Genomic DNA, 27,824 nt, shown 5'->3' on the forward strand with positions numbered 1-27,824 from the left:
TATGTCTATAAAAACCTACAAGCGAGTTTTTATATAAATGAGTTAATAAATACATGTAAGATACTTAGAATAATATTGTAACAAAAAATTTATTATTACTTTTGAATCAGTATAAGTTGAACTTCTCTATAGAAAGGGGTTGTTTTTCCTTAACATCTTTAGTGACAAGGACCCTCACAATTGTATATAGCAGCAGCTATGTTCAGTGCATACCACTTTTTACAGTTTAGATTATGGCAAACCCTTGCAAACAGAATAAGCATAGAATTATATCCCTGAAAACGCCCATCTGCTGCACACCTGACCCGCTGTACCAATCACTTGTTTAAAAAGTTAATTTGCTCCGCGTGCTGATGAGTTACACTACCTGCGTTCCTCTTAGAACAAATCTGCTGAAAATCATTAGTGCTGGACCCGAGTGGAGAGAACGAGCCACCCGCTCTGGGGTGCCCGCAGGTCTATCCTTTCTGCATCCGCCCTGCGGGGTCCCGGGGCGAGAGCGGCGGCGGCGGCGGCGGCGGCGGCGGCGGCGGCGGCGGAGGCGGAGGAGGAGGAGGAGGAGGAGGAGCTTCAGGACGCCACTGCAGCGTGGTTTTGGCCCTATTACAACTCCTCTCACAAGTTTAGGAATCTGCTTTAAAAATTTTTTTTAAATTGAATGTATTGGGGCGACATCGATCAATAAGATTATATAGGTTTCAGTTGTATATTTCTATGGCACATGACCTGTATATTGCATTGAAATGTGCTTTTTCAGTCCTTTTCACTCTTCCAGCCTAACTCTTCCCCAGGCGTGCTTGCTGCCGCCCGACACGTGTTAATCACATTTACCTCCAATTTTCCTGGGTGGGGTGAATGAGGCTGTCTTTATAGAAGAGGACTACCTGTCCACCGTCTCGAGCCTTAAAAGGGCAAAGCCTAGTTAAACTTAAGTCACATTTTAACTTCTCCTTTTCGATTTTTTCCCCTGATGTGCTCCATGTTTAAGAGACTCGGGTAACCACCCCCCGCCCCACTCGCCCTCGGTAGGACAAACGTTAAATGAGATACAGCTGAGGAAAAGCATTTTCAGGAGTCTTGTACGTGGCGGGGTCGCAGGCCCGGAGCGCGGGATAGGTGCGGCGGGGACGGGAGTTGTTTCGCCGCAGCTCCGCAGGGGCGGCGGGCTTGGAAGAGTGAGCGCCCGTCCGGCTCATCCCTCTCCGGCTCCCCACTGCAAACTCCGCGGATTGAGTAGCCCCAAAGCCGGAGAGAACGGGCTGGAAGTTACTCCAGATCCTTCAACAACTTCCCCGCCCCATAGCCTCACCCATTTACACGCACCTCCCCAGAAGCCGGCGGGAGACACCTTCATCCCCGCCTCTCCACAGGTCACCTCCCTCCACGCCCCTTTCCCTTGGTCCCGGCAGCCGGCAGGCAGGGAAGTGTCGTAAAGCCAGGCCCAGGAAACTTTACCCGGGGTAACAGCCGAAGTGCTTTACGGCGACGGCGACTGAGTGTGAGCCTTGGCGGTGGCGGCGGCCGCGGCGGCGAAGGAGGCGGCGGCAGCGGCTGAGGAGAAAGAGGAGTGGCGGCAGTGGCGGCCGGGACCTGTGCCGGGTGAGCCTCGTGGAGGGGACAGGAAGGGGCAGCGGTGACAGAGCTGGCGGATGGGCCCGGGCAGACGGGGACGGTGACCGGCTGAGCGGCTGGGCGGTGCTGAAGAGCGTGAGGGGGTGGGGGAAGCCGCGGAATCGGGGGACGCCTCGGTGAGGGACGGTTTCTGCCTTTGTTTCCCCCCACCTCCGCCGTCCCCTGCCCTCCGCCCCCTCTGCTCCGCGCTCGTCGGCCGGGTCTCATGGCCTCCGCTCTCGGTTTGTGTCGCCTCTAGGATGGCGGAGGTACCGCCTGGGCCTAGCAGCCTCCTTCCACCACCGGCACCTCCGGCCTCGGCGGTGGCTGAGCCCCGCTGCCCCTTCCCGGCGGGGGCCGCCCTCGTCTGCTGCAGCGAGGACGAGGAGGACGACGAGGAGCACGAAGGCGGCGGCGGCAGGAGTCCGGCGGGCAGCGAGGCGGCGGCCAAGGGGCATCCGTGCCTCCGGTGCCCTCAGCCACCGCAGGAGCAGCTGCAGCTCAACGGACTGATTGGCCCCGAACTGCGGCACCTCCGGGCGGCCGCCTCCCTCAAGAGCAAGGTTTTAAGCGCGGCCGCGGCGGCCACGACCACGGCCACGGCCGCCTCTGACGGGGGCCCCAGAGCGACTGCAACAAAAGGATCCGGGGTCCACTCGGGCGAGAGCCCCCCTCACTGCCTCCCCAGTAATGCGAGAACTGCGCTCCCCAGCCCCGCAGAGGCAGCGGCGGCCCGCAATGGACTGGCGGAGGGCACCGAGCAGGAGGAGGAGGAAGAGGATGAGCAGGTGCGACTGCTGTCTTCATCTCTGACCGCCGGCTGCAGTTTAAGAAGCCCCTCAGGCAGGGAGGTTGAGCCTGGGGAGGATCGGACGATACGTTATGTCCGATACGAATCCGAGCTACAAATGCCCGATATCATGAGACTGATCACCAAAGATCTGTCTGAACCCTACTCCATTTATACCTATAGATATTTTATCCACAACTGGCCACAGCTATGTTTCTTGGTAAGTGGATGGAATGAAAAGAGGGTGAACCCAGCAGAGAGACCCAGACCGTGCGGGGCAGGGAGTGTGAGGGCCGAGAGTGGCAGTGGACCTGCCCCTCAGCGTTTCCTAGTACCTTACGGGATTCTGAAGTGCAGGCGCACGCTCCTAGGTATTGAATGAAACTTCGGAAGGTAAGATTCACGATCACGGTGGAGTTCATCCTGATGTCAGTGCAACAAGCCTGTGCCTCGCGTGTTGGAGGTCTTGAATCCTCTCTGCATTAGCTTAGAACAGTGTTTAATCTCTGTAATTACCCTCCCTCATTCTCAAAGCACTTTGCAGTCATTTAATTTGAACATGATTCTGTTTGGGTGCAGACCTTATTAGTCTTTCAGTTACAGCTATCAGCAGGGAAGAGTGTATGCATAAACATGTTTCCGAGAACGTGGCTGTCAGTAAACTTACTGTGGCCACATTGGAGGATTAAATCTTACAAGCATCTTCTATAATTATGGAGATTGTTTTCTTTTACTTCAGCAGGACAATTAACACTTGTAGTCAGCCTCCTTTCTGGTGCTTGATTGCAGAAGGTGCTGTTAACACTTCTGGTGGCTGAAATACTCCTGAAACTTGAACAAAGTACTGTTTTGCAAAATGTAGGAAACTTAAGTGTGAAATTGTTTACTAACATAACTTTTTTTTTTTTAAGAAACTGTTCATAGATATGCCTGTACTACTAGTAATTCTGGTTTGTGTGAAGTAAAATTGACAGAAATTTTTTATTTATATGTAAGCTAAAAAGACCTGGCTACAAATAGCTGAACAAGTTTTTAAAACTATACATAGTAGTTTCTTTCTAGCTGTATTCACCAATTTCACTCTGAAACCTTTCACTTAAATATTAACCGCAGGTATATACTTTGTATCATGTACTCACAAGCATGTTGTTTCCATTGAATTTTACTGAAAGGCAACATGTTTTAAGAAGTATTTTATGATATGTAAAGGGAAAAGCCACTACCATTATTTATTATTTCAGCATTGATTTATTGCACTTGGTAATTCCCTGCAAGACGTTTTAACAATACTTCAGAAATGCATCCTTTTGATTCTATAGCTTAGTGATAATCTGAAAATATAGCCTCAGTATTGTAAATATGGTATGATAGTTCTGCTATTTCCTCTGTTCACTATGATACAGTTCAGTTTAGTACGTTTTAATCGTAGGAACTAGTTTATATTCTACAAAATTCTTAGGATTCTAACCACTGTATCAAAAAATGGAAAAATGGTTTTTTGGCACTGTTATAAATGTCATATCAAATGTCATTGTAATTGCTAAAAATTGTAGATGTATTTAACTGTAAATTAACCCACAGACGTGTATAATTGAGTTACACTTTGCATTGAAATAGTGTATGTATTTCTGTTAATTTCAGATAATAGTTGTGTACATACAAGGGTGGGCAAAGTAAGTACAGTTGTGGGTATGTGAAACACAGAGTTTATTGTATTATTTATTAATTATTGTATTTTTCATACGAACAACTGTAAGCCTACATTTACCCACCCCTGTATATGATATTTAGCCAACTTGTGAGTTCTGATATTACCTAGCCCTCTCTCAACTTGTCTGCCATTTTAGACTCCTATAAACCTAATATTAATCAACTTCAGTTTGGATTTTATATAGATGTCTCCCACTTCACCAGTTAATTTGTACTTTAGCCCTTAAGATTCAGTTTAACATTAAATTCTGAATATCTAGAAATGGAGATATGCACAAGTGGTTGACCTATATAGGGTTTACTAGTGCAAGTATGAATCTACTGGTACTGGACAGAGAACAATAGCAAAACAATTAGAGGCCATGTAGTGCTGGGGCCCTTATATTGGCATTTAAAATTTTTGAATTTCTTAGAACTTATTTAAAACATTTAACTATGTATGTTTATTTTAAATCATACCATTTTAGAACTAGAAAAGACCCTAGAGATAATCTAGCTCAACTTTATTTTTTAATGAAAAAAATTAAGGACCAGAGTGACTTTATAATGTTTAAATCTCTAAATATTTAGTGGCAGGGAGTTAAAGCTAGAACCTGTCTTCTGGCCTTGTGGAAACAAAAACCTGAAAAATGACATAACCTTGACCTATGCAGTGAATATCATTGTCATGACGTTACACTTCATCAAGGGAAGGATGTCCTTACCAACATCAGTCTCAAATGATTAGAAATCTTCAGACTGTTCCTGATTTTCATGAGTAACCTGTAATGGATCAAATAGAATAAATGAGGTTGAACCTTAGAAAACTGCGAATGCTTGATTATATTTGACTAACAGAAATTACATTTTGTTATTCTAATAATGGTAATATGTGAAAGTAAGAGTACTGCGCAAATGGGAGGCACTGCCAATTACCGTGTACTTACCTGATTTCTCACTTCATCTTTTGATTTCATGGTATTTTTAATTGTAGGTGTGTTTTCGAACTTCTTAAACTTATTGCCAGTTATGTATAGTACTTCCGTTTATTTGTTCTAAATTTAACTTTCTGGCTTCCTCTGGAAACACTTTTCAATTTGTTGTGTTCTGGAATTTAGGAATCTCTTTCACGCAATTTTATATTTTTCAGGTACTATAGATTAATAAGCCTTTGGCCTTTACAGTTAAGTCTTAATCTTGCTAGTAATTTTTCAGTTCACATCTGAAAAAAGAACCCATTTAATAGCATGAGTTCCAAATGTATGTACAGAAGCTTTTATTTGGAAAAACTGACAAGCAGTTTAGTGATTCTTGTAAGCATATATTCATCACCAATTTATTAGGAAAAAAATAGCATTGACCTTCCTCACTATTAACATCCTGTTTATAATGTATCATATATTGGGCTTTTATTTTTAAATGATGTGTACAACTTGATTTTTGCTGCTACAGATTCTTAATTAGGAAGAAATCAATGTAGTCCAAGAGGGAACTAATATGCTTTGTTTTCTTATTACTTTCTTAGTCAAAGGACAAAGAAGATTTAAAATTTCTATCTAATTTGAAAGTATTGACCAGCTGTATTGTATCTAGTGCTTTAAAATTTTTCCTCTTTTAGATGGTTTATTAATTGTGAAGAGGAGCTCTTCTACAGTATCACATTATAGATTTATATAGATTTTCATTTTCCCCAGCTAATGAGGTCAGGTCCAATTTTTTTTTTAATGTACTATTTGTTCTGTGACATGTACAGACGTTCACACAACCACACACATATATTGGAAGTGAATTTTCATATCAAAAAATGCTGACAGAGTTGTTCAAACAACTTTTGTGTATATTTCAGGTCTTAATACAGAAAGAAATTTTAGTTTTCAAAAGATTTTGAAAGCACCAGATTGATTTATCATGATTGAAAATGGAAATAATTTTAGAGGTTAGTTGGCCCAAAATAATTTTGGATTGTGTGATAAAACAGAAGTTAATTAGTGTGGATTGTTGAATTTAATATTCCTTCAGAAGGACTTTGCTGACCTAGTTGAGGTTGAGGTTTGCATGAAATGGATTAGAATTATCTAGCCTAAAAGATTTCTCCACAGGTTTCTTTTGTTTTTGTTTTTTAAGAAAAGGGCTTTTAAATCATTTATAGAATGATGAACTAAAACAAGCTCACAACAAATTTAAATTAAAATAGGTATTAAGAAGTATAAATTGGGCTTTACTTAATTTTTTAACCCATTTCTGTTTTTATGTTGTTGAAATAGTTTCTTCTGAAATGTCCATTTTGTTAAGAGATAGTTCGACGTTTTTATTTTTTTTAAACGAGGGCTCTTTACAACAATTAGGTATTTCTGGCTGGCACATTATTAAACAATTGGAGCTATTGCCCTATTTATATTTACCAGAATACAGTATTACTAGAACTTTCTATTAGTGACACTGGACATCTTAATGGCTCTGGAAAGCTGTACATTTTTGTTAAAATAGAAAGCTCTGATTTTGAGTTCTAGATATTCTTTGGGCTATATGACAATGACTCGCACTGTCAAGAGTGTCCTAAAAATGAGACCGTCATTATCTCTCATCTTTGTAGTACCTCAATAACAAAAACCTTTTGGGTAGGATCCAAAGAATACCTTAAATCAATCCTTTTTCTGAAAATCTTTTACATTTTTTTTTCCTGATTAAACTCTTAACTCTACCATTCAAGTATAAATCTTTCACTAATGCTTTATTATGATTAAATTTTAAATTATTGTACTCTGCTGATTAGCAAATTTCACAATATTTTATATCCTAATGAATAGACTTTTTCTTTAAGAAATTCTTTTCACATATTCCCCCTTTCCAAATTTTAAATATGTAGGCCTTTATTGCAAATAATTATAATAATAAACCTCTTTTTAAGCTAATTATAATTAGAAACCTTTTATAAAACACTTAAATGTTTACCTGTGGAAATCTTGCTTTTTCCCCTTATTCTTTGATAGTAAGCATTAGAAATTCATGTTCTAAAGGCTATTGAAACATTTTAAAACTAGAACATTTGAAGGAGCTTTGCAATTTAGATTTTTGAAATTTCTGCTCTCTTCCTAGAATTCTCATTATTTATTCCTCCCTCAAAAATGCTGACCAGTAGTTGCTGTTTTCCCAGGTGCGGTACCTGATGGCAGTATATTCTTCATAACTGTTTGTTTATTTTTAAGGCCATGGTAGGGGAGGAGTGTGTAGGTGCCATCGTTTGCAAGTTGGACATGCACAAAAAGATGTTCCGCAGAGGTTATATAGCCATGTTAGCTGTGGATTCCAAATACAGGAGAAATGGCATTGGTAAGAAAAATATTATGTTACTAAAGAATGCATTAAGTTATTTATCTTTTTGTTATTTGAAGCAAAAGACTTGTGTAAATATATAGAAATGAGAATGAGGCTAAGATTGTTTTTATTTCAAAATATTTCTAAAATGTTTTCAATGAAATTTTTATTGTTTTAATTGTTTTGAGAGATTATCTTTCTAATAAGTAGCAAGCAACCATTTAAAAAATTGTTTCTATTACAAATGTTCCCCAGTCCCACTTGCCCTGTGGCCTTTACTACATTGTTGTGTATGTCCATGGGCTATGCATATATGTATATATGTTCTTTGGCTGATCTCTTCCATTTCCCCCCACCCAACTCCCCTCTGAGATCTGTCAGTCTGTTCCTTTTATCCATGCCTTTAGTCCTGGTTTTAGACCATTTTTTACCTCCAGACATTTTTTTTTTATGTTCAAAATGCTTTTTTATAATAAGTCCTGTAGTTTTTGATAGCATTTTAGGGCACTTCACCATAGCCCTCAAGTAGTTATCTATATTTGGGTGACGTAGACATCAATCAAGGCAAAATTATGGAGAAATTGTCACCATTATTTAGTACCGCTTATCAAACATATTAACAATTAAAGGGAGACCAGAAAAAGAATTCTTACTACTCCAAATAATCTCTTTCTTGGATCTTTCTTTTCTGATATTTTTCAGTTAATCTTATAATGGCCATTAGAGTCATCTGGGTAGTTTAAAAACAAATACTTGGGCCCCTCCCCCTGAGAATCTTGTTTGTCCTGTTAGAAGTAGGGCTGAAGCTTCCCCAGGTGACAGTGATGTAAGCCTGTCCTAGTGTTTAGGAACTACTGGCTCTTTGTTCAAGATGGAAGATCCGGTAGACAAGCAGTTGTCTGAGTATGTCAAATTCTGGGATATACTGAAGCTAAGTTAGTATTCATGAAAGAATATTTGATGCATGTAGCAGTATTTGATTACTAGCAGTTTTGTCACTTATAGTTTTTTTCCCCCAACTATTAGTGTTACTGTCCAATTTAAGGCAGAATCTTAGATATCTTGAGAAATTATTTTGAACAGATTTACTTACTACATTATATTTAACCAACTTACAATGTTAATAGTTTACCACTAAGATTTTTAATGAATCAGGCTTATTATATACGCCAAGTTTGAGACATTGATGCATTAAAAAGAGCTGATAAGGACTTCTGGCAAATGACAGGCATTTGGCTCTTTGAGAGGGCAGATGCCAGTGGCTTGAGGGTTTGCATCCTAGCCCTTCAGCATTTTGTTTGATAAACATGTATAATGCATGTTTGCTCATGTTTTGAGAATTAAGAGATTTCTTATAAAATTTGGATTTCTTTCTTCTCTTAAAATCACATTTGGCAGTTGTTTTCCTTTAATGTACCAAATATATCTAACCCTAAACTAGAATACGTTTAGACATTTGCAGGCACACCACTGACATTATTTGGGAGTGCTTAAGAATGCCAGATTTTAGTGTGCCCAGGCTCGTTACAAGGTTTATAGGAACCAACCCAGTGTCTTGCGCCCTCTTTGGATCACAGCAATCCTGGTATAATCTTTGGCATGATTGGTTCAAGGGTCATAAATAGTGAGTTCTGGCCAGCTCAGACCTTACTATATCTTGCCTTTTTCTTTTTTTCCTTTTTACCTTCAAATAGGATAGCACAAACCCCTGCTTGGAGCAAATGATTACACCTGAGAAAAACAGGACTATGTCAGGACTCAGGTCTTTCAAGAGCAAACTTATATTGCTATGTGTAGGTTCTTTTGGCCTCTCATTTTAAATCTAAAATTTTTTTAAATTTTAATTTTAGATCATCTGTGTATCTGCATTCAAGGTAGAACTCAGCATTTGACATTTCTGTTCCTATTATGTTATAATTTAGGTATCTTTAAGAAACTAATTACATTTTTCCTTCATTAATACTCAGATCTGTGTTCTAGGTACTAACTTGGTTAAGAAAGCTATATATGCCATGGTTGAAGGAGACTGTGATGAGGTAAGTCTTTCTAAATGTTTAAGACCTTTAACCCTTGGCAGTATTCTACTGGGTATTTTTTATAAATGGCCCATTATAATTGTACTACATATTTCATTGCACTCTGTTACTATACAAATGCAGCTTGCAGTGAAATTATATATTATTTAAACACATGAATTTTGACCTAGAATAAATTTTAAAATGATAATGAGAGCTAAAATTTGTTTTGTGTCAAAATGTAAAGGTGAAATGTTAGACATTTTCAGTAAATAATTGATATTCAGAGGAATTGGTATTCAGAGGATTTATTATCAGTTATTTAAGATAGTTCTTACTGCAAACCTTATTGTAATTTACTTGCATGTTAGCCTTAGTTTCTCTAAATAAAACTTAAAAAAAACAACTGTTGGCTAACTCACCTCATATGTTGAAAAACATCTCCTTAGCATTCAGTAATAAAAAGGTTTTGGGGACAGGGGAAGACAACCATTTTTTAAATGTAGAGCTATCTATATATTATCCTAAGAGCATCTCTTCAGCTTATTTGTAAGGCCTGATGGCAGGTATAATTTCTTTTTATGCTGTAGCCCTGGGCTTTAAACATGGCAGATGTTCAGTAAATAATGGTGATGTTTGGGAATGTTAAGATTTACTATTGAATATTTGGGAGGGAATAAGTATAAATAAGGGGAAGTGTAGATGTCTACATAGCAATGATGACAAAGAAGGAACAATGTTGCGTTTTTATGTATAGTAAATTTGTGAACAATACAAGTGACAGTTGTCTTTATTATTGGAGGGCAGATGTACCTTAGAAAGTTCACAAAACACTTGAATTGAAATTAGGTTTTTTTTTCCAACCTCAATAAGTAACTTGTCTTGGTGACTTTTTTAAAGGTTTCTTTTTTCTTTTTGTACAAAATCTAGACACAATCGTTAACCATTTTGTGTGTGTGTGCATTTTTTTGTATAAAGTCTCTCACTGTCCTCATGCTCTTCAACTCTTCATTCATCTTTCCACTTGTAAGTACTATTAATCTTTCAATACACATCCTCCCATTTTCTAAGAACACCTGTATGCAAATGTGTAATACTTTTTTCATAAAAATAAAATCATTATTATTCTATAATAACTTCTTCCATTTAACAATATTTCATGACACATTTTCTTGTGAGAATATAGAGATTTATCGCAGAGTATTCTCATGATTCTTGTTCACATTAGTTTGTATTCTGACAGATCACACTAAATGGTGGTTGTGTGTGAAGGCCTACAGACATACTAAGCAACACAGAGAAGTCCGGGGATTTAAGGATATTTAAATTTTACTCCAAATAAGATACTTACACATGGTGGAGGATCTCATATTGTTCGCAGCTTTTAATGTCAGAAAGTAAAAGGTACAGTGACCTTGGTAATTTACATGGCTAGTAACTAAAACTTGCATATGTTTATGAGTATACATCTGTGTATTTGGACCATAGGCCATACTGGCTTAAACAGTTCATCAAGGAGAACGTCAAGCTTTGTAAAAGTAGAGAAACAGTTTGTAGAAAACTTTGGCATCATGAGACCATGTTTTGGTCCTCTACTGCTACTGAGCAGAATGGTTTCCAGTGAACCAGGGATGCTATGAGCAGGGAGTATTATGTTCCTTATGGTTAAGCCTTTTCTGAGTTATCCTAGTCAGCTACCTGTGAGACATGCTCTACTTAATTGTTCAGATATTTAAATAGTGTTTTTTCTTTGAAAGTTGGGAGGAATGATACAGAGATTTTGGTTATATTGTTAAGTCGCAAGTTTAAATGCTAAATTAGTGATACGTTTTATGGTAGAAATAGTCTTTTCATTGTGGGCCTACAAACTTAATTCTGATGCATATTTCTTACTTTTGAAACCATGAGTGATGCTTAATCTTAGACTGAAATGGGAATAGTTTCATGAACCTATTCTAGTTGTATGGTTTTAAATGGATTTTTTTGCAGTGTGAATAGCTCTGCCTCTGGATTAGAGAATTCTTTCATGGTTTAAAAAAAATGTTCAAATAAAGAATTTGCTGTACGAAGGGAGAGAACTCTCGTTTGCTATTTATAAGGGTTTTACTTTCCCTTTCATTGAGTTTTAAACCATAGCAACATACTCTTCTATCTTCCTTTCCCTTTTGTTTTTATTTTAATTATAGTTTATTGATTATCCTATTAGAGTTATCCCAAGTTATCCCCCCTTTGCCTCCCTCCCGTCTGCACCCCCTCTTCCCTCAGGCAATCCCCACACCATCGTTCATGTCCATGGGTCATGTGTATAAGTTCTTTGGCTACTCCATTTCCTGTACTGTACTTTACATCCCCATGGCTATTCTGTAAACTACCTATTTGTACATCTTAAACCCTTCAACTCTTCACACATTCCCCTAACCCTGTTCCCATCTGCCAACCATCACAACCCTCTCTGTTTTCGTGATTCTGTGTCTGTTTTTCTTGTATGCTTAGTTTGTTTTTTAGATTCAATTGTTAATAGATATTATTTATTGCCATTTTATTGTTCATAGTTTTGACCTTCTTAAATAATTCCATTTAACATTTCATATAATAATGGTTTGGTGACGATGAATTCCTTTAGTTTTTTCTTGTCTGGGAAGCTCTTTACCTGCCCTTTGATTCTAAATGATAGCTTTGTTGGGTAGAGCTGTCCTGGCTGTAGGTCTCTGCTTTTCATGACTTTGAATATTTCTTGCTAATCCCTTCTAGCCTGCAAAGTTTCTTTTGAGAAATCAGCTGACAGTCTTATGGGAACTCCCCAGTAGATAATTAACTGATTTTTTCTCACTGCTTTTAAGATTCTCTCTTTATCTTTAACCTTTGGCAGTTTCATTAGGGTGTGTCTTGGAGTGGGCTTCTTTGCATCCATCTTGTTTCAGACTCTCTGTGCTTCCTGGACTTGTATATGTATTTCCTTCCCCAAATTAGGCAAGTTTTCTTTCATTATTTTTTCAAACAGATTTTCAATTTCTTGCTCTTCCTTTATTCCTCTGGTACCTTTATGATGCGAATGTTGAAACTCTTGAAGTTGTCCCAGAGCTGCTTATGCTATCCTCATTTTATTGAATTTTTATGTTCTTATTGTTCTGACTTGTTGTGTTTTGCTTCCTTATGTTCCAAATCATTGATTTGATTCTTGCTTCATCCACTCTCCTGTTGTTCCCTTTAAATTGTTCTTTATTTCACTTACTGTATCCTTTGCTTGTGACTGGATCTTTTTTATGCCGTTGAGGTCTTCAGCAAGTTCCTTGAGCATCCTTATAACCAGTGTTTTGAACTATGCATCTGAAAAATTGCTTATCTGCATTTCATTTGGCTCTTTCTGGAGTTCTGATCTGTTATTTTACTTGGGCCATGTTTCCTTTTCTCCTCATTTTGGCAACCTCCCTGTGTTTGTTTTTAATGTATTAAGTAGAGCTCTATGACTCCCTGTCTTGGTAGCATGGCTTAATGTAGTAGGTGTCCTGTAGGGTCTATTGGCACAACCTCCTATATCACCCAAGCTGGGTACTCGAGGTGCACCCTTCGTGTCAGCTGAGTACAACCTCCTCTTGTAATTGAGCCTTGGTTACTGTTGGCAGGTAAATGGGAAGGATTTACTCGGGCCAGTCAGCTGCAAGTACTGACTGTAACCACTGACCACCAGCCTCACCCTCCATGGAATATCAGCTATGCTGGGGCAGGCTGGTGGTGCGCTGATGTGGTCTATAGCTGTCCACTGGGTGCGCAGGCTCAGGTCAGCCTCCACCTGTGTTCTGCCCAGAGTCACCTTACATGAGCTATAAAGCAATCTCAGATGGCTGTTACTTGTGCTGGGCTTGGAGATTCCCAGGTGAAGCCACGCTGTGAATCTAAGCTGGCTACTGCTAGTACCAAGCCTGGAGCCACTTAAGAGGTATGGGGAGCTGGAGGCTTACTGAGGCAGGCTCTTGCTTGTTTGATAGGATTTAGGAAGTTGTGAAGCATGAGCCCAAGACCAGCCATTCACATGGAAAAGTCACAGTTAACAGTTTGAGTGGGCCCGTAGTTTGGGATAGAGTCTCAGGATCTCCAGGGCAGTGCAAGCAGAGTTAGCCAGGTGATGGAGTCTCAGATATGGCACTGCCTGCTGACTCTGTGCCTCTCTCGGGTGAGGATTCAGAAAAGGTACAATGGCCCTGCCCACCATTCTGTCTGGGAGAAAGCTGTCTCCTAGCTCCTGCTTTGATGCCAGATTCTTTAGTTCCTCCTTGTATGCCACTGCTGCCTTTCAAGCTGCTACCCCAGTGCTGAAGCTCAGAGGGAGCGTATCTGAGTAAGTCCGTATGTGTGTTCTTTAAGGGGAACTGCTTGTGACTTCAGAAGCTTCTTCCACTGACTGAGTCCCCACTGGTTTTTGCAGCCAGATGTCATGGGGGCTTTTCTTCCTGGCACTGGAACCCTGGGCTGGTGGACCTGGTGTGGGGCTGGGCCTCCTCACTCCCAAGATATCCCCCCAAATTTTTATCCACCGCACATGGATGTGGGACCAACTGTTCTGTGTCTGCCCCTCCTACCAGTCTGGATGGATTGGTTTCTTTAATTCTTTAGTTGTCAGACTTTTGTTCAACTTGATATCTGATGGTTCTGAGTGATGATTGTTCTGTATTTTAGTTGTAATTTTCATGTGATTATATGAGGAGGTGAGCCGTGTTTATCTTTGCCACCACCTTGACTGGGTGTCTCTCCTTTTAATTTTTGATTTAGTATGTTTGTTGGTTCCACTTTATATTGCCATTTCATCCCCTTTAGTTTGGTTTCTTCCCCCTTCACTCCATTGTAACTACTTTCTAACTGATTGACCCAGTAGCTTCTTGGTCCTCCTCTGCTTATTAAAATACTTCTCAGTGTTTAATACTCAGTTCAAGTAACAAAAGCTTCCTTAATTTTATTTTAATCCTTCTGAACAGAATCAACTTCACCTTTTCTGATTTTCTTGACTTCTCTTTATGTAATATACTAGTCCCCACTTATCTGCAGTTTTACTTTCCGATTCCAATTACTATGGTCAGCCATGGTCTGAAAATATTAAATGAAAAATTCCAGAAATAAACCATTCATAAGTTTTAATTTGCCTACTTTTCTGAATAGCATGTTGATATCTCACACTGGCAATGTACTGCTCCATCTGAATCATCCCTTTGTCCAGTGTATTCACGCTGTATATGTTACTTGCTCTTTAGTCATGTAGTGGCCATCTTGGTTATCAGATCGACTGTTGCAATATTGCTGTGCTTGTATTCAGGTAACCCTTATTTTACTTATAATGGCCTCAAAGCACAGGAGTGGTATGCTGGCAATTTATGTATGTCAGAGAGAAGCCATAAAGTGCTTCCTTTAAATGAAAAGGTGGAAGTTCTCAACCTAAAAACATTGTATGTTGAGGTTGCTAAGATCTGTAGTAAGAACAAATAATCTACCTGTGAAATTGCCTAATTTATAAATTAAGCTTTATCATAGCTATGTATGTATAGGAAAAAACATAGTATATATAGGTTAGTTACTACCCTGTGGTTTCAGGCATCCACCAGGCATCTTGCAAAATATCCCCTGTAGGTCCGGGGGGACTACTATACTTCGCCTAAATTTTCTGATTCAGAGTCTGTGTCTTAGCAGCTAAGGAGAGCAGAGAAACTTTTTCTTGTGTGTCATTTATGATAGAGTACCTGGTTTTTAGATGTAATTTGTTGAACCAGTCTTTGTTGAATGATTAGTTCTTTGTTTCCAGTATTTTATGTGAACCTCCTTTCTAGGAATAGCAAGTACCTTACTTATTTTTGTACATAGTAAGGTGAAAAAATGTATCTGCAGGGTTAACTAAATTGTTAAAATACCTTTTGGTAAAAGCAAAATTACATGTAAAAATAGTCTTGTATATAATTAATTGTTTTGAGGAAAACTTAGAAATTATAATTATCTAAGAATACAGTAACCAATTATAAAACAATCAACATGTGATTTTACTTTCATTAACTTGACCAACTTTATTTTAAAGTGTTAAGGAAATTTGATAAATTATCAGAAAGACATTTGAGAAAGTTTTTAAATTACCGGTATTTTTATTTCGCCTTACTATGTCTTCCTTAACTTTTTTCTTTTTTATGTTTTATTGATTATGCTGTTACAGTTGTCCCAGTTTCTTTTCCCTTTACTCCCCTCCCTCCAGCAATCCCCCAGCCTTAGTCCATGTCCATGGCTTGTGCATAAAGCTCTTCTCAACATCCCCATCTATTCCCTACCCTCCTACCTTGCTTCTTAATTCCTGCACCATTTCCTTCCCTCTCCCCCTGCCCCCTCCCAGCTGCCCTCCCCCACATGCTCCCCATACCTATGATTCTGTTCCCACTCTAGTTGTCTGCTTAGTTTACCTTTGTTCCATTCCCTAGCTTCTGTTGTTGATAGTTGTGGTACTGTTTTCATTTCAATGTTCATAGATTTAATATCCTTTTTCTTAAATAAGTCCCTTTAACATTTCATATAATAATGGCTTGGTGATGATGAACTCCTTCAGCTTTACCTTGTCTGGGAAGCACTTTCTCTGCCCTTCCATTCTAAATGATAGCTTTGCTGGATAGGGTAATCTTGGTTGTAGGTCCTTGCTTTTCATCACATTGAACATTTCCTGCCAGTCCCTTCTTGCCTTCAAAGTTTCTTTTGAGAAGTCAGCTGACAGTCTTATAGGTACTCCTTTGTAAGTAATTCTTCTCCTCTCTCTTGCTGCTTTTAAGATTCTCTCTTTATCCTTAACCTTTGGCATTTTGATTATGATGTGTCTTGGTGTGGTCCTCCCTGGGTCTAGTTTGTTTGGGACTCTGTGTGCTTCCTGGACCCGTATATCCATTTCCTTCCCCAAATTAGGGGAAGTTTTCCTTCATTGTTTTTTCACATAATTTTTCAGTTTCTTGCTCTCCCTCTTCACCTTCTGGCAACCCTATGATTCGGATGTTGGCACATTTATAGCTGTCCCAGAGGTTTCTAAGCCTCTCATCATTTTTTTAAATTCTCATTTCCTCCTTCTGTACTGGTTGACTGTTCGTTTCTTCATTATGTTCCAATTTGTTGATTTGAACCCTGGTTTCCTTTCCTTCACCACTTGTTTGTATGGATTTTTTTTTTTTTTTTTTTTCATTTTCAGCCAGGATAGCCATCATTCTTTCCCCATCCTGTTTAATCTTTGTTGTCAGAGTTGTGAGCATCCTAATCACCAATGCCCTAAACTGTGCTTCTGTTAAGTTGTCTATCTCCTCATCCAGTTAGGCGTGCTATCTGCTCATTGCTTAGTTGTGCCACTGGGACCTTGATCTGTCCCCGCTTCTGGGTCTTACTCCTCTGTCTCATCTTTCTGTGTTTGCCTCTGTGATTTGGTCAAGGGCTATTGCTCCTGTTACATTGTAAGGAGCGGAACCTTAGGGACTCGTCAGTAGAGGGCAACCAGTTTCATCACATTATGGTGCTGTATGTGGGGAAGGAGTCCGAGAGGGAACGGTGCTGCTCGCTCACCACTTGCCCCTGTTCCAGGCACCTCTCCCACTTTCGTAAGGGACTGGCGCCCCTCTAGCTGCTGCCCTGCCTGTCGTTCCTAGAGTGGGTGGGTCTGCAGACGTTCTAGGACCATGGGGGCCCTTTAAACAAGCAGACTCTGCTGAGACTGGCAGTTCCTTCCTCCGCTCTAACCCCCACTGGTTTGCAAGGTCAGAAGCAATGAGGTTCGATTTACCCTGGTGTTGGGACTGTGATCTGCGGGGTCTGGTGAGGAGCTGGGAATGCTCCCCAGGTGTCCCTCCGACTTTTTAAAATGTGTAACTTCGCTTCCCGCCGGACTGCTGCTGCTGCTGCTGCTGCTGCTGCCACCACCACCACCACCACACCACCTCCTCTCTGCCCCGGCTCCGCCCCTCCTACCTGTCTGGATGAGTATTTCTTCTTTATATCTTTTTTGGACTTCCACACAGCTTGATTTTCTGGAACTTCTTGTTGTCTCTAGTTTTAAGATAGTTGTATTCCCTCTTAGATGTGGAGGGAGACCCAGAGTGTCTGTCTAGGCTTCCATCTTGGCCAGAAATTGATTTTCTTTACTTTTTGTATCAGAATTAGACCTGTTAAAACAGCTTATAGCTAAAGATCCTCTCCATTTTTATATAGTTTCAGCTGACCAAAAAGTTACAGCATCAAAAAAAAGAAACAAGTGGATTCATTGCTTCATGAATAAGAAATACATTACCCCTATTGCTGATCTAGCTTAAATTTGGTTACATCCTGTTGTCTGGCAGACAGGCTTGAGCTGGCTATTAGAACAAACATCTTGAGTTTGTTCTAATAGGGGAAGTATTAAGAAAAACATATACAATAACATGAGTGAGTTTTCTAAAATGTCATTTTTAAGTAGGTCTTGTGTACCTAAAATATCTCACGTAGTGGCCATGTAATTTTTTGTACTTTTAATTAAATAATTTGGAATAGAACAATTGATTAATCAACACGAATAGGGCTTTACTTTTTAAGCTGTAGATGTCATTGAAATATCATCTCTGGAAATTTAAATTTTAAAATTATTTTTAGACTTAAGGTATGATTACTATGATAGTAACACTCATTACTAATTCACATGATGTGAATACACTGGAATCAAAATTTCTTAATGGAATGAAAGTGTACACTATGTGATCTTAAAACATTTTTAGTTGACCAACATCTTCCATTCCCTTCTCCCAAGCTCCTGGCAACCACCATTCTCTCTGCTCTATGAGTTTGACTATTTCAGTTTTGACATATAAGTGAGATCATGCAGTATTGTCTTTTCATGTCTGATGTATTTCACTTAGCATAATGTTCTCTAGGTTCATTCATGTTGACATAATGTCAGGATTTCTTTTTTTAAAGCTAAAAAAATATTCCTCTGTGTGTGTGTATGTCTGTATACACACACACACACATATATGCTCCACTTTTTCCTTATCCATTCATATCTTGATGGACATTTTTAAGTTGTTTTCGTATGTTGGCTATTGTGAATAATGCTGTAAAATGGACACGTGAGTGTGGATAGCAATTTAGGATTCTGATTTCAGTTCCTTTGGATATATGAATATATACCTGAAGGGGGATTGCTAGATCATTTGATAGTTTATTTTTAATTTTTTGAGGAACCTCCATACTGTTTTTCATAAAGGCTGTACAAGTTTACATTCCCATCAACAGTGGCCTAATTTATTTAAATAACCTCTTACATGTTAACATTATCATACATCTTATAATAATGTGCAATGTTTAATAATCTATATTTAACATTTTTAGTTTAGCTGGAAACATATTTTGACTGTGAGACTGAGGCTGCTAGGTAAAGAACAGAGTAAAATGGGGTTATTTAAGCTGTAAGGGTTTTTGGTTGAGTTTAGCTTAAAGAACTGGGTATGAAAGAATCCTGGCTTTCACATCTATCTTCTGTCAGTTTAGTGTAGTTGTGTGATTGTAGGCAAATGATTTAACTTTTTATGGTCTTTCTCTTTGTCTCTGCAATGTGATAGTAATTCTGATCTTAAAGGGATGTTATGAAGAGCAATAAAGGTGTTTTTTTCAGCAATATCAGTGTAAGTAGCCTGTGAGGTGCCAGACACTGAGCTAGTAGCCCTTAGGTTCTAGCAGTGAAGAAGCCTGTTCTCCCTCCAGCAACTTCCAGCTTATAATATTAAAAAAGGCTTTCTAAACTCTAATGGTTTGGCTTAGTCTACATTGTTGCTAAGAGAATTTGTGGAACTTCACTGTAATCCTTTTATTCTGTTAAGTAGAATTAAACTTTGCCAAGTTTCTTTAGAACCAGAATAACCTCATTATCCATTGGCTTCCTATGTAATACTCTCATGATGTGGACTAAAAGAATAGTTTTATAGTGAATTTCCAATATAAACCCAGATTTCCCTTTAATATAAGAATATAAGTAATTAAGTATTAAAAAGTAGTTACGTTTTTCTGGCATTTTCTGTTATGTTTAAAAATGTGAATGTGCAAAGAGAATCTTTTCATTTTAACTAAGGTTAGCCCTTTGTGTAATCTTTTCTATGTAATTCAAAACCTCTGTGTATTTTATATAGTCATAGTTAGCTGTACATGTTCTGAATATTTTAATTGCCAAATATTAATGAATATGGACTTAAATCTCCTTTATCATTTCTTAAGTAGGTTAGAGTTTCCACTTGCTGCAATGTTTTTACTTTGGAAAATCATGAAGGGGAGGTAGAGAAGAGTAAATACTATTAAGCTCTAGTTCAAATTTAGAGACTGGCCTTGAGTTTCATTTATTTGTAAATTGGAAATAATATTTATTAGGGTTATTATGAAAGTAACAATGACAAATGCCCTGTAGAAATGACATAATGCATGTAAAATGCTTTACATAGCACTTAGTAAGCCTTTAATAAATATTAGCTATTTTTTTAAAAACTGTCACTCATTTTAATTTCTGTGAAATTAGTTCCAAGTTTTGTGTTGTTGTAGCTTTTTTGCTTCTCATATTAATTGTTTTGATTTAACATTTTAGCTGTAATTAGGTGCTAGCCTAAAATAGAATTCTAGGAATTACCCAAGAGAGTTGTTCAAAACCAAAACCTTGGAGTGTTGGATAGCATACATTACTAAAAATTAAATTCTGTTTTTTTTTTAAGAGCAGAGAGAAATTGTTGACTTTTTATTCTTAAACCAATATGTTTGCTGTACAACTTTTATTATGTGCCTTCTTAGGAACATTTTCTCTTGATCCTGAACTATTAATTACTCATTTTTAGATCTTTTAAAAGTTTGTATTTAGCATGTGATTATTTATGTAATATCATAAAAGGTGCTGAGAATATATATTATAATTAACAAATATTTAGGAGATCTCTATATGTCACACAGTGTGCTAGGTGCAGAGGAATAAGCTGTGAAGGAGGTATCCATGATCATTACCCTTGTTGGGCTCACCAACTAGGAGAGATGACATACTCCTTAAATGTTAAATGAGAGTGCAGTTGAATAAGGAGCAGTGCAGTGATGTGACATTGTATAAAAGGAAAGGGATATACTCTGCTCAGTCTGGAAGTGATGACCCAAGGCTGAAAGCAAGGAGGGAAGGAAGAGCATTGTTTCTACACAGAGAAAACAACTTAAGTGAAAGGTGTAAGGTAAGAAAGATCTCAGTGGATTCCAGAATCTGAAAGTTTAGTGTTGATAGTGGAGAGCAAAGGGAGAGATGTAAAGTTGGCAAGGTAGATAAAGGCCAAATTTTTTGTTGGCCTTTTAGGCCTCTTTAGATTATCTTTAATTTATGGACTTTATCTTGAGGACAAGCAAGGAGTTAACAAGAGCATTAATCACACTACTTACAGAAAATGGGAGACTTTGAGTTAGGAGGCTGTTGTATCTTGTACTTAAAGTTGGTGGCAGCTTGGACTAGGATGTGGTGTCAATGGGGATAGAAAAAAGATCAATTTGGGAGAGATTTAAAAAAGAAAACGGAAAATACTCAGTGCTTGGATGTATGTATGGGGGTGGACAGGAAAGAAGTTCCAAGATGACTCTGAGGTTTCAGGTTTGAAGCATTAGTGGGATGGAGATCTTGTTACAGACATGGGATTATGGAAAAGGAATTGATCATGAGTTCAGTTTTGAATATGATGAGTTGAGGTAGTCCTTTTTTTCTAATTTGCATCTTTTGGTGGAATTCTTGTCAGTTTTTTATAACTTAAGCTGGAATAGGAAGATTCAAAGGCTTCACTTGAACCTCTGTTTAATTGTTTTGCCCTTTTTATCCAACTCCAAACACCTGAGGGTTATGATATTCTGACAGTAACTATAGCTCGCAGTGTTGATAATTCTCAATGAGGTAGGTTTCGAATCAATAAAAAAGCAAATAGAGCTATGAATATGAAAGAGGGGTTGGATAAAGGATGTTTTGGTAGAGGAGGGTAAAATAAAGAAAATCACGTAATATTCAAAAGTATCAGTTCTTTGTTGTCAGGGCCATTGGTTCAATAATATTTTAAAAGACCCAGAAAGACATTAATACTTTGTGTTTCTCTGTTTAAAGTGTTGATATTTATAATGTCTAGATAGTGGTTCTCAGAATTTAGTTCCCTAACCAGCAGCATCTGGCAACTTTTTAGAATGCAGATTCTTGGGCCCCATCCAAAACCTACTCAGAAACTTTAGGTGTAGGGCGCAACAATCTACACTAATAAGCCCTCCAAGTACACTAAAGTTTGGGCATCTTTGGTCTAGGTTCAGCAGATTTTCTCTGCAAAATAGTAAATATTTTGCAGGATAGTAAATATATTTTTTAAGGCTTTGTGGACCATAGGTCTCTGGTGCAACTTGTCAATTCTGTCATTGTAAATTGAGAAAGCAGCCATAGATAGAGCTCATGTAAACAAATGGGGTTGACTGTGTTCCAATAAAATTTTATTTATAAAAACAGGCAATGGGCACACTTAACCCAAGGGCTGTAATTTGCAAACTCTGGTCTAGATTCTAGACAAGTCTGGTAGTTGTCACCAGGGTAATCATGACAAATAAAGGAAAATATAGAAGTTGGAGGTCAATGTGAATATTTCCCAATTCTGGTTTATTTTCTTAAATTGTTGATTGTTGAATATTTTTCTTTTTGTCTTTTTGTCACACTACTTTTCTCCACAGGGAAATAATTTAGCTTTGTTTTAGTATAAAACATATATTCTCATTACTAAAAATTCTGAACATCACAAAATCAATAGAACAGAACGTGTCTTAGTGTTCCCACCCCTCTTGCCCCAAAAAAGAATTGTTATTAAAATCTTGATGACTATTTTTGTTTTTTTTCTGTATATCATTAATAATAATTGTTCGCCATCAATTTTAAAACAATTAACTATGGTATGTTTTTAAAAAATATTTGAGCTGTTGTTCATAAGTGATTTGTCAAATTATGAAATTATAAATTAGTTTCAAATATATAACATTATAACTTAGTTTCTCTTATTTTTTGAAGGTTGTTTTGGAAACAGAAATAACGAATAAGTCTGCTTTGAAACTTTATGAAAATCTTGGTTTTGTTCGAGATAAGAGGCTGTTCAGATACTATTTAAATGGAGTTGATGCACTGCGACTTAAATTGTGGCTGCGTTGAGAAACTGACATCAAGGAACAACTTTCCAACCACGCAGAATCGACCTTTGCATGCAATGCAATTTGTACAGAATTGCTTTGCAGGTGGATTTAGTAATTTCCATGCAGTTCTTATCTGTCAGTGTCTCATTGAGTGTCGCACAATATTTGTTGCACTTTGGCATGGCGCATTTGTTCTGAATTAAAAGAGATTGTTTTAAACTTAAAAGAGTTTTTTTGGTACCAACAAGATGTGCCAGTGAATAGCCAAGATTTGTTTGTTCATTTGCAAAGTCTGCTGACAGTGTTATTGACACAGTGATCATTTTACCACAGAACCAGTAAGTGGAACATGATTTTTGTTCCTTAAAAAAGCCAATGTAGATTGTAAAAATCTCTTAAGTATTCTAACATTTCACATGAAACCTGCCATAGCTTTTTGAAGGGGGTGGGGGAAAAGTTTCAATTTTAGGTTTTATTTTTTTCGATATTAAGTTTTCCATTCTTGGATATTGGTACCTCAGTGATTAGTGAATGAAAAATTTAGGGTTGGTTGTGTCTTACAATGAGTAAAGATAACAATTAAATTGCGTCTGCCAGTGCCTGTGTAGATAAGTATATTTGTCTTCATCTCTAGTTTTTAAATGCATGCTACCTTTTCCTTTTCCTTTTTTAAGACCTTTGCAAGCAAACTTTGTTTTTATTTAAATTCTAAATTTGATAAATTATTTCAGATTTATATAATTTGGATGCTTTTTCCAGGTGAGTGACAGAGTGGTTTACTTTAAGAAGTTGAATCTACTTGGAAAATCTTTGAGAAATGGCTCAAAGGGGATGAGAAAAGTTGGTGGAGCCGGGAATTGCTGGGTTTTAGATGCACTTTTCTTTTTTGAGAATGAGGGAATTTTTGGAAAAGAATAGAAAATTAATGTAAACTGGTATGATTTTATTTAATCAAAATTATTGCTAAGCTGTGAAGAACAGCTTTTACAATGTAGTTGGAATTTTTTTCCCACTTGATTAGGATTCACATTGCTTTTATTTCTTAACATGTTTCACTTTTGGTTCTTGGTCTTGGAAATTAATTTCAAGGTGCATTGTATCCATTTTAAACTGATTTTATATACTTTCCACTTATTGAGCAAATTCGTGGGAGAACTTAGTTCCTAGAAAAACAAAAGGGAGAAATGGAATTTTCTTTTTCTTTTTTTTTTTTTTTAATGAGTTCTTATGGGTTTTCGATAGCCATCACCATGTTCATTAGTTTTTATCATGTTTGGCCAGTCTGTGCACTGTAACGAATCTTAAAGTTAATTGCTTTTAATTGAGTCAGGAAACCTGTGATGGATAATTTATTTAACTGGAAAACCTAGGTACCCATGGGAAAAAAGAAAAGATTTGTTCTCTGTGAAAAATGTTTTATAGGAATCTATGTTTTTTTCTTTAATTTGGATATGATTTACTTCTGCTCTAGGATTTGGTTTGAATTTTATTTTATGACTATAATTACTGTATTTTTAAAAACCCTACCTCCATTAACAGTTGGTAAACGCCCCCTTTCAGGAAAGTTTGCTGTCTTTTTTTTTTTTTTAAAGGAAAGCTGCTCTTTGCTCAGTGTAATGTCTTGAAAGTGAACATGGTAACAAGTACTTTTAAAATAAAGATACACAGATTTGGTGAAAAAGTCTTTTTGCTGGTGGGATCATTTATAGTTTCTTATTTTTAAAGAAAACTTTCTTTCCATTTTACATTGCTCTTGGAAGTTTAATGGGCAGAATATTAGTTACATTAAAAATATGATGACCACACAGCACTCAGCTTTCCAGCTAACCATTTTGAGTATGTTTTTGGTTAAACTTCATTTGTGCTCTGGCATTTAAGAATACCAATCATTGTGATGCTTCTGTTATTTTTATTATGAGGGGAACTGAGCTAAAACGATTCAGTACTTTACATTATCAGATTTTATCTCACTACTTTATGTTTGACTTGCTGGTTCATAGACTGATTGTTGATGAACATACATTTGCTTGACTCACTAATGGAGACAGTTCTAAAGTAGAGACATGCTGGATTTTCACTTCAACCATTATGTTTTTGGCGGGTTGTCAATGAAACCATCACTACTGACCTTTCCCCCCAGAATGGACAATGTTTGCAGAATTGACTGGGTGTTTGTAAATATGACCTTAACCATGTGACTAAAAAGTCATAATGGTTGCTATATTGTAAAACTGATGTGTGTTGAATAACAATATCTACTTTATGTCTTTAATTGGGAAAGCAAAAATTGTTTACCAAAATTTTAACCTCTAACATGATAACCCAGTACCAGAACTAAAGCTATTCCAGTTGAAGGGCCATCAAACATTAATTTACTTTTTGGTATTGGGCTTTTATTTTTCTTACATAATCTTAAAACAGTTCCATTTAAAATTGATATAGTGAGTTCACTTGGCTAAAACTGAGCAAAATTGGTGCAACTTTCTTTAAAGGGGTGCTGCCTCTTTAAGACTGACTGTACTATTCACTGACACTGGTTTGGCAGTTAATTCTGCCGAACATTTTTTATACATGCTACCATGAAGCTATATATGTTAGTATTGAAGAAGCTAACGGGTATACTAGTACCATTTTGATGTGTGGACTGGTTATAACTTTCCTTACGTTAAAATAAAACTACTCGAGAAGTCCACAGATCAGAAATCAGACAGTTTTTGAAGTTGAACCCAGCAAAATTTTAAAGAGAGAGGAAAAAATTACTATTAAATTGGTTTTTAATATTTTCTGCCTCTTTCCCAAATTACCCTCTCCACCTGCTTGACAAATCTATGTAAAGGAGTTTGTCACGTGTTTTAACTTTACCTTGCCCTGTGTTATGGTAGTGACTGACATGTATAAGACTGGATGTGTATATTATGGTGTCTAAAAATCATGAAATCCATCACTTCCCAGGAGCATAGATTAAAAACAAATTGGTAGTGCATCAGAATTTTCAGTGCACCATGACATCACTAAAATGAGTGCTATAATGTTACAGGGCTTTCAGGTTTGTAAAGATATAACCATAAATTATATTGACGTCAGACATGAGTTGAGTATCTATAAAATATCACATGTATCTCAAAATATTGGACTGTTTGATGACTGGATATTGCTGCATAATTTTCTTCTATTGTCCCATATCCTTTTGGAGAGAAAGATTTAATGGGATTTCAAATGTGCAAGCTGTCTAAATAAGATGCAGTCAAATAAAGTATGGTTACGTTGTGTTTGCATTTTTCTTTTAGATACAGCTGTGTGCATTTTATGATTGAGTTGTTTTACTTAACTAAGAACAAAACCTAAGGAATCTATCCTGTGCCCCACTTCCCATCTCTCATCTAAAAGTTATTTGGAAGAAGTGATATGCAGTTGTTATCTCTACTTTGTGTTCTAACAAAGTAAATTAGAAAATAACAACTTGAACTTGATTTTCCTAAAAGTATTCATTTGTCAACTCATAAATCAGATACCAATACAAATGAGCATTTTTAACCAAAACTTTTTTTGTCTTTGTTCCATAGCATTTATTTTCTAAGCCGGTTTTTATTTTAATTTTCTATTTTTGTTTGTACTTAAATAATATTTTTTTACCCTTACAAAGACCCCAAAGTAAAGTAGAACATTATATAAGGGGCTTTTTGTCCCATTCTTGTGAGAAGCTTTCAGTGGTATTTATGTATGCTTTCATTATCAAGATTTATGGACATTAGTAGAAGTGATCTGTTTTACTCTTGACTGTTAAATTACTTTTATCATGCATACCAAACCTTTTCTTTGTTTTTTATGATCATGTTGTGAAAATATCCAAGTTTATGTTTTACTTGGGCCTTATATAGAACTTTAAATACTTAATAAATTAAGTAAGGACCAGAAAATTGATACTGTTCTTTCCCACCTATGAATATAGATCAGTATTAATCTCTAGCCCAGAAATATAATGATACTTTTAAACAACTTTAAGAAAAGATGAGTTTGAAAAGTCTCAGGAGCATATAGCACACTTTTGTCAGATCAGTGCTGTCTAATAGCACTCTTTATGCTAATAGAAATGTTCTTCGTGTTTTCCAATATGCTAGCTCTGAAGAGTAGCTAGCATGGAGAACTGAATTTTTAATTTTAGTTGATTGAAATTTAAATGGCTACATGTGGCTAGTGGCTACTGCATTGGACAGCATAGCTAACATTTAAGCAGCAAAAGCTGAGGAAAGCATGTTTTGAATAGAACTTTTAAGACCATACTATATTGAAATATGAAACACAAGGATCATGATTAAAAATTGCCTTTGAGCAAAAGAGTATAGCTGCACTGTTTATGGTGACAAGCTTTCATTAATATAATATCTGACTGACACCACCTCTTCCTGCCACTGTTGTTAGGTAGTACTTCTGAGGAAGGTAACCTTTTCCAGTTTTTATTATTTGGAAATTCCTTGGGTTGCAGAGATGCACACATTCCAGTGCCAAAAATTGGTTTCTGATGAGACTGTCATTTCTTTTTAGTGATCAAACATTTTACATAGTTAAACCTAATTTTCATTTTAGATGAATTTGAAATCTTTTGATCGCTACATGAGGTTGATTTTTCATTACCAGTGGTCAAAGTGGAACATGGAGGAATATCATATTTATACTTTAATCATTTTTTAAATCCTGGAAGATTGATCATGCTGATAACAAAGACAAGTGTTTTTGTTTCTGAGAGAACCAGATTAATTCTGCTGTGTTCTCTGGCCATGGTGTGTCGCCCTTTATTCTAGTTGGTCACCTAGTAAGTGATTCATCAAAAGGACAGGAGTGGGAATGGGAGTGCCAGGCTTGGTACAGCCTGTTAACACTGGTGGCTTATGAAGGCACATGTTCTATTGAGAGCAATCAATGTTTAATCTTAACATAAAAAAGAGGAATAACAGACCACCAAAGTGCCAAAATATATCTTCCACTTTAAATAATGTAAACAATGCACGCGTTAGAATATGAAGTTTTAAAGTGCTAAGAAATAAGCTCATTGTTAGTTACAGTTTTTCATGACTACCTCTTTGCTGTATGACTATATATCCGTTTCCCTGAGAATCTGTATGTACATTTTTGTAAATAAAGTAATTTACCATATGCTAGGGGAAGGACCTGGCTTTTAAAGAAATTGTATAAAGATGGTCAATTTGAAGTTTCTTAAAAAGGTCTTATAG

General features: G+C 37.3%; 1 protein-coding gene across 1 annotated transcript; it reads left to right on the plus strand.

Moving 5' to 3' along the window:
• Positions 1 to 1,434: 1,434 nt before the first annotated feature.
• NAA30 (N-alpha-acetyltransferase 30, NatC catalytic subunit) lies at positions 1,435 to 25,863 on the plus strand. Its single transcript, XM_090270918.1, has 5 exons — positions 1,435 to 1,599; positions 1,871 to 2,621; positions 7,297 to 7,420; positions 9,386 to 9,441; positions 22,478 to 25,863. The coding sequence occupies exons 2-5, from the start codon at positions 1,872 to 1,874 to the stop codon at positions 22,613 to 22,615; spliced, it is 1,068 nt and encodes a 355-aa protein (XP_090127044.1). The 5' UTR covers positions 1,435 to 1,599; position 1,871; the 3' UTR covers positions 22,616 to 25,863.
• Positions 25,864 to 27,824: the final 1,961 nt, after the last annotated feature.

This window comes from Furipterus horrens, unplaced genomic scaffold, assembly GCF_987537825.1.
Source record: "Furipterus horrens unplaced genomic scaffold, mFurHor1.1.pri manual_scaffold_3, whole genome shotgun sequence".
Classification (NCBI taxonomy): domain Eukaryota; kingdom Metazoa; phylum Chordata; class Mammalia; order Chiroptera; family Furipteridae; genus Furipterus; species Furipterus horrens.

Excerpts from the sequence above, each read along its gene's own strand:
- NAA30 (XM_090270918.1), top strand. The coding sequence starts at position 1,872 with ATGGCGGAGGTACCGCCTGGGCCTAGCAGCCTCCTTCCACCACCGGCA. Across the intron at positions 2,622-7,296 it reads GGCCACAGCTATGTTTCTTG|GCCATGGTAGGGGAGGAGTG; the intron begins GTAAGTGGATGG and ends TTTATTTTTAAG. Across the intron at positions 9,442-22,477 it reads TTGAAGGAGACTGTGATGAG|GTTGTTTTGGAAACAGAAAT; the intron begins GTAAGTCTTTCT and ends TATTTTTTGAAG.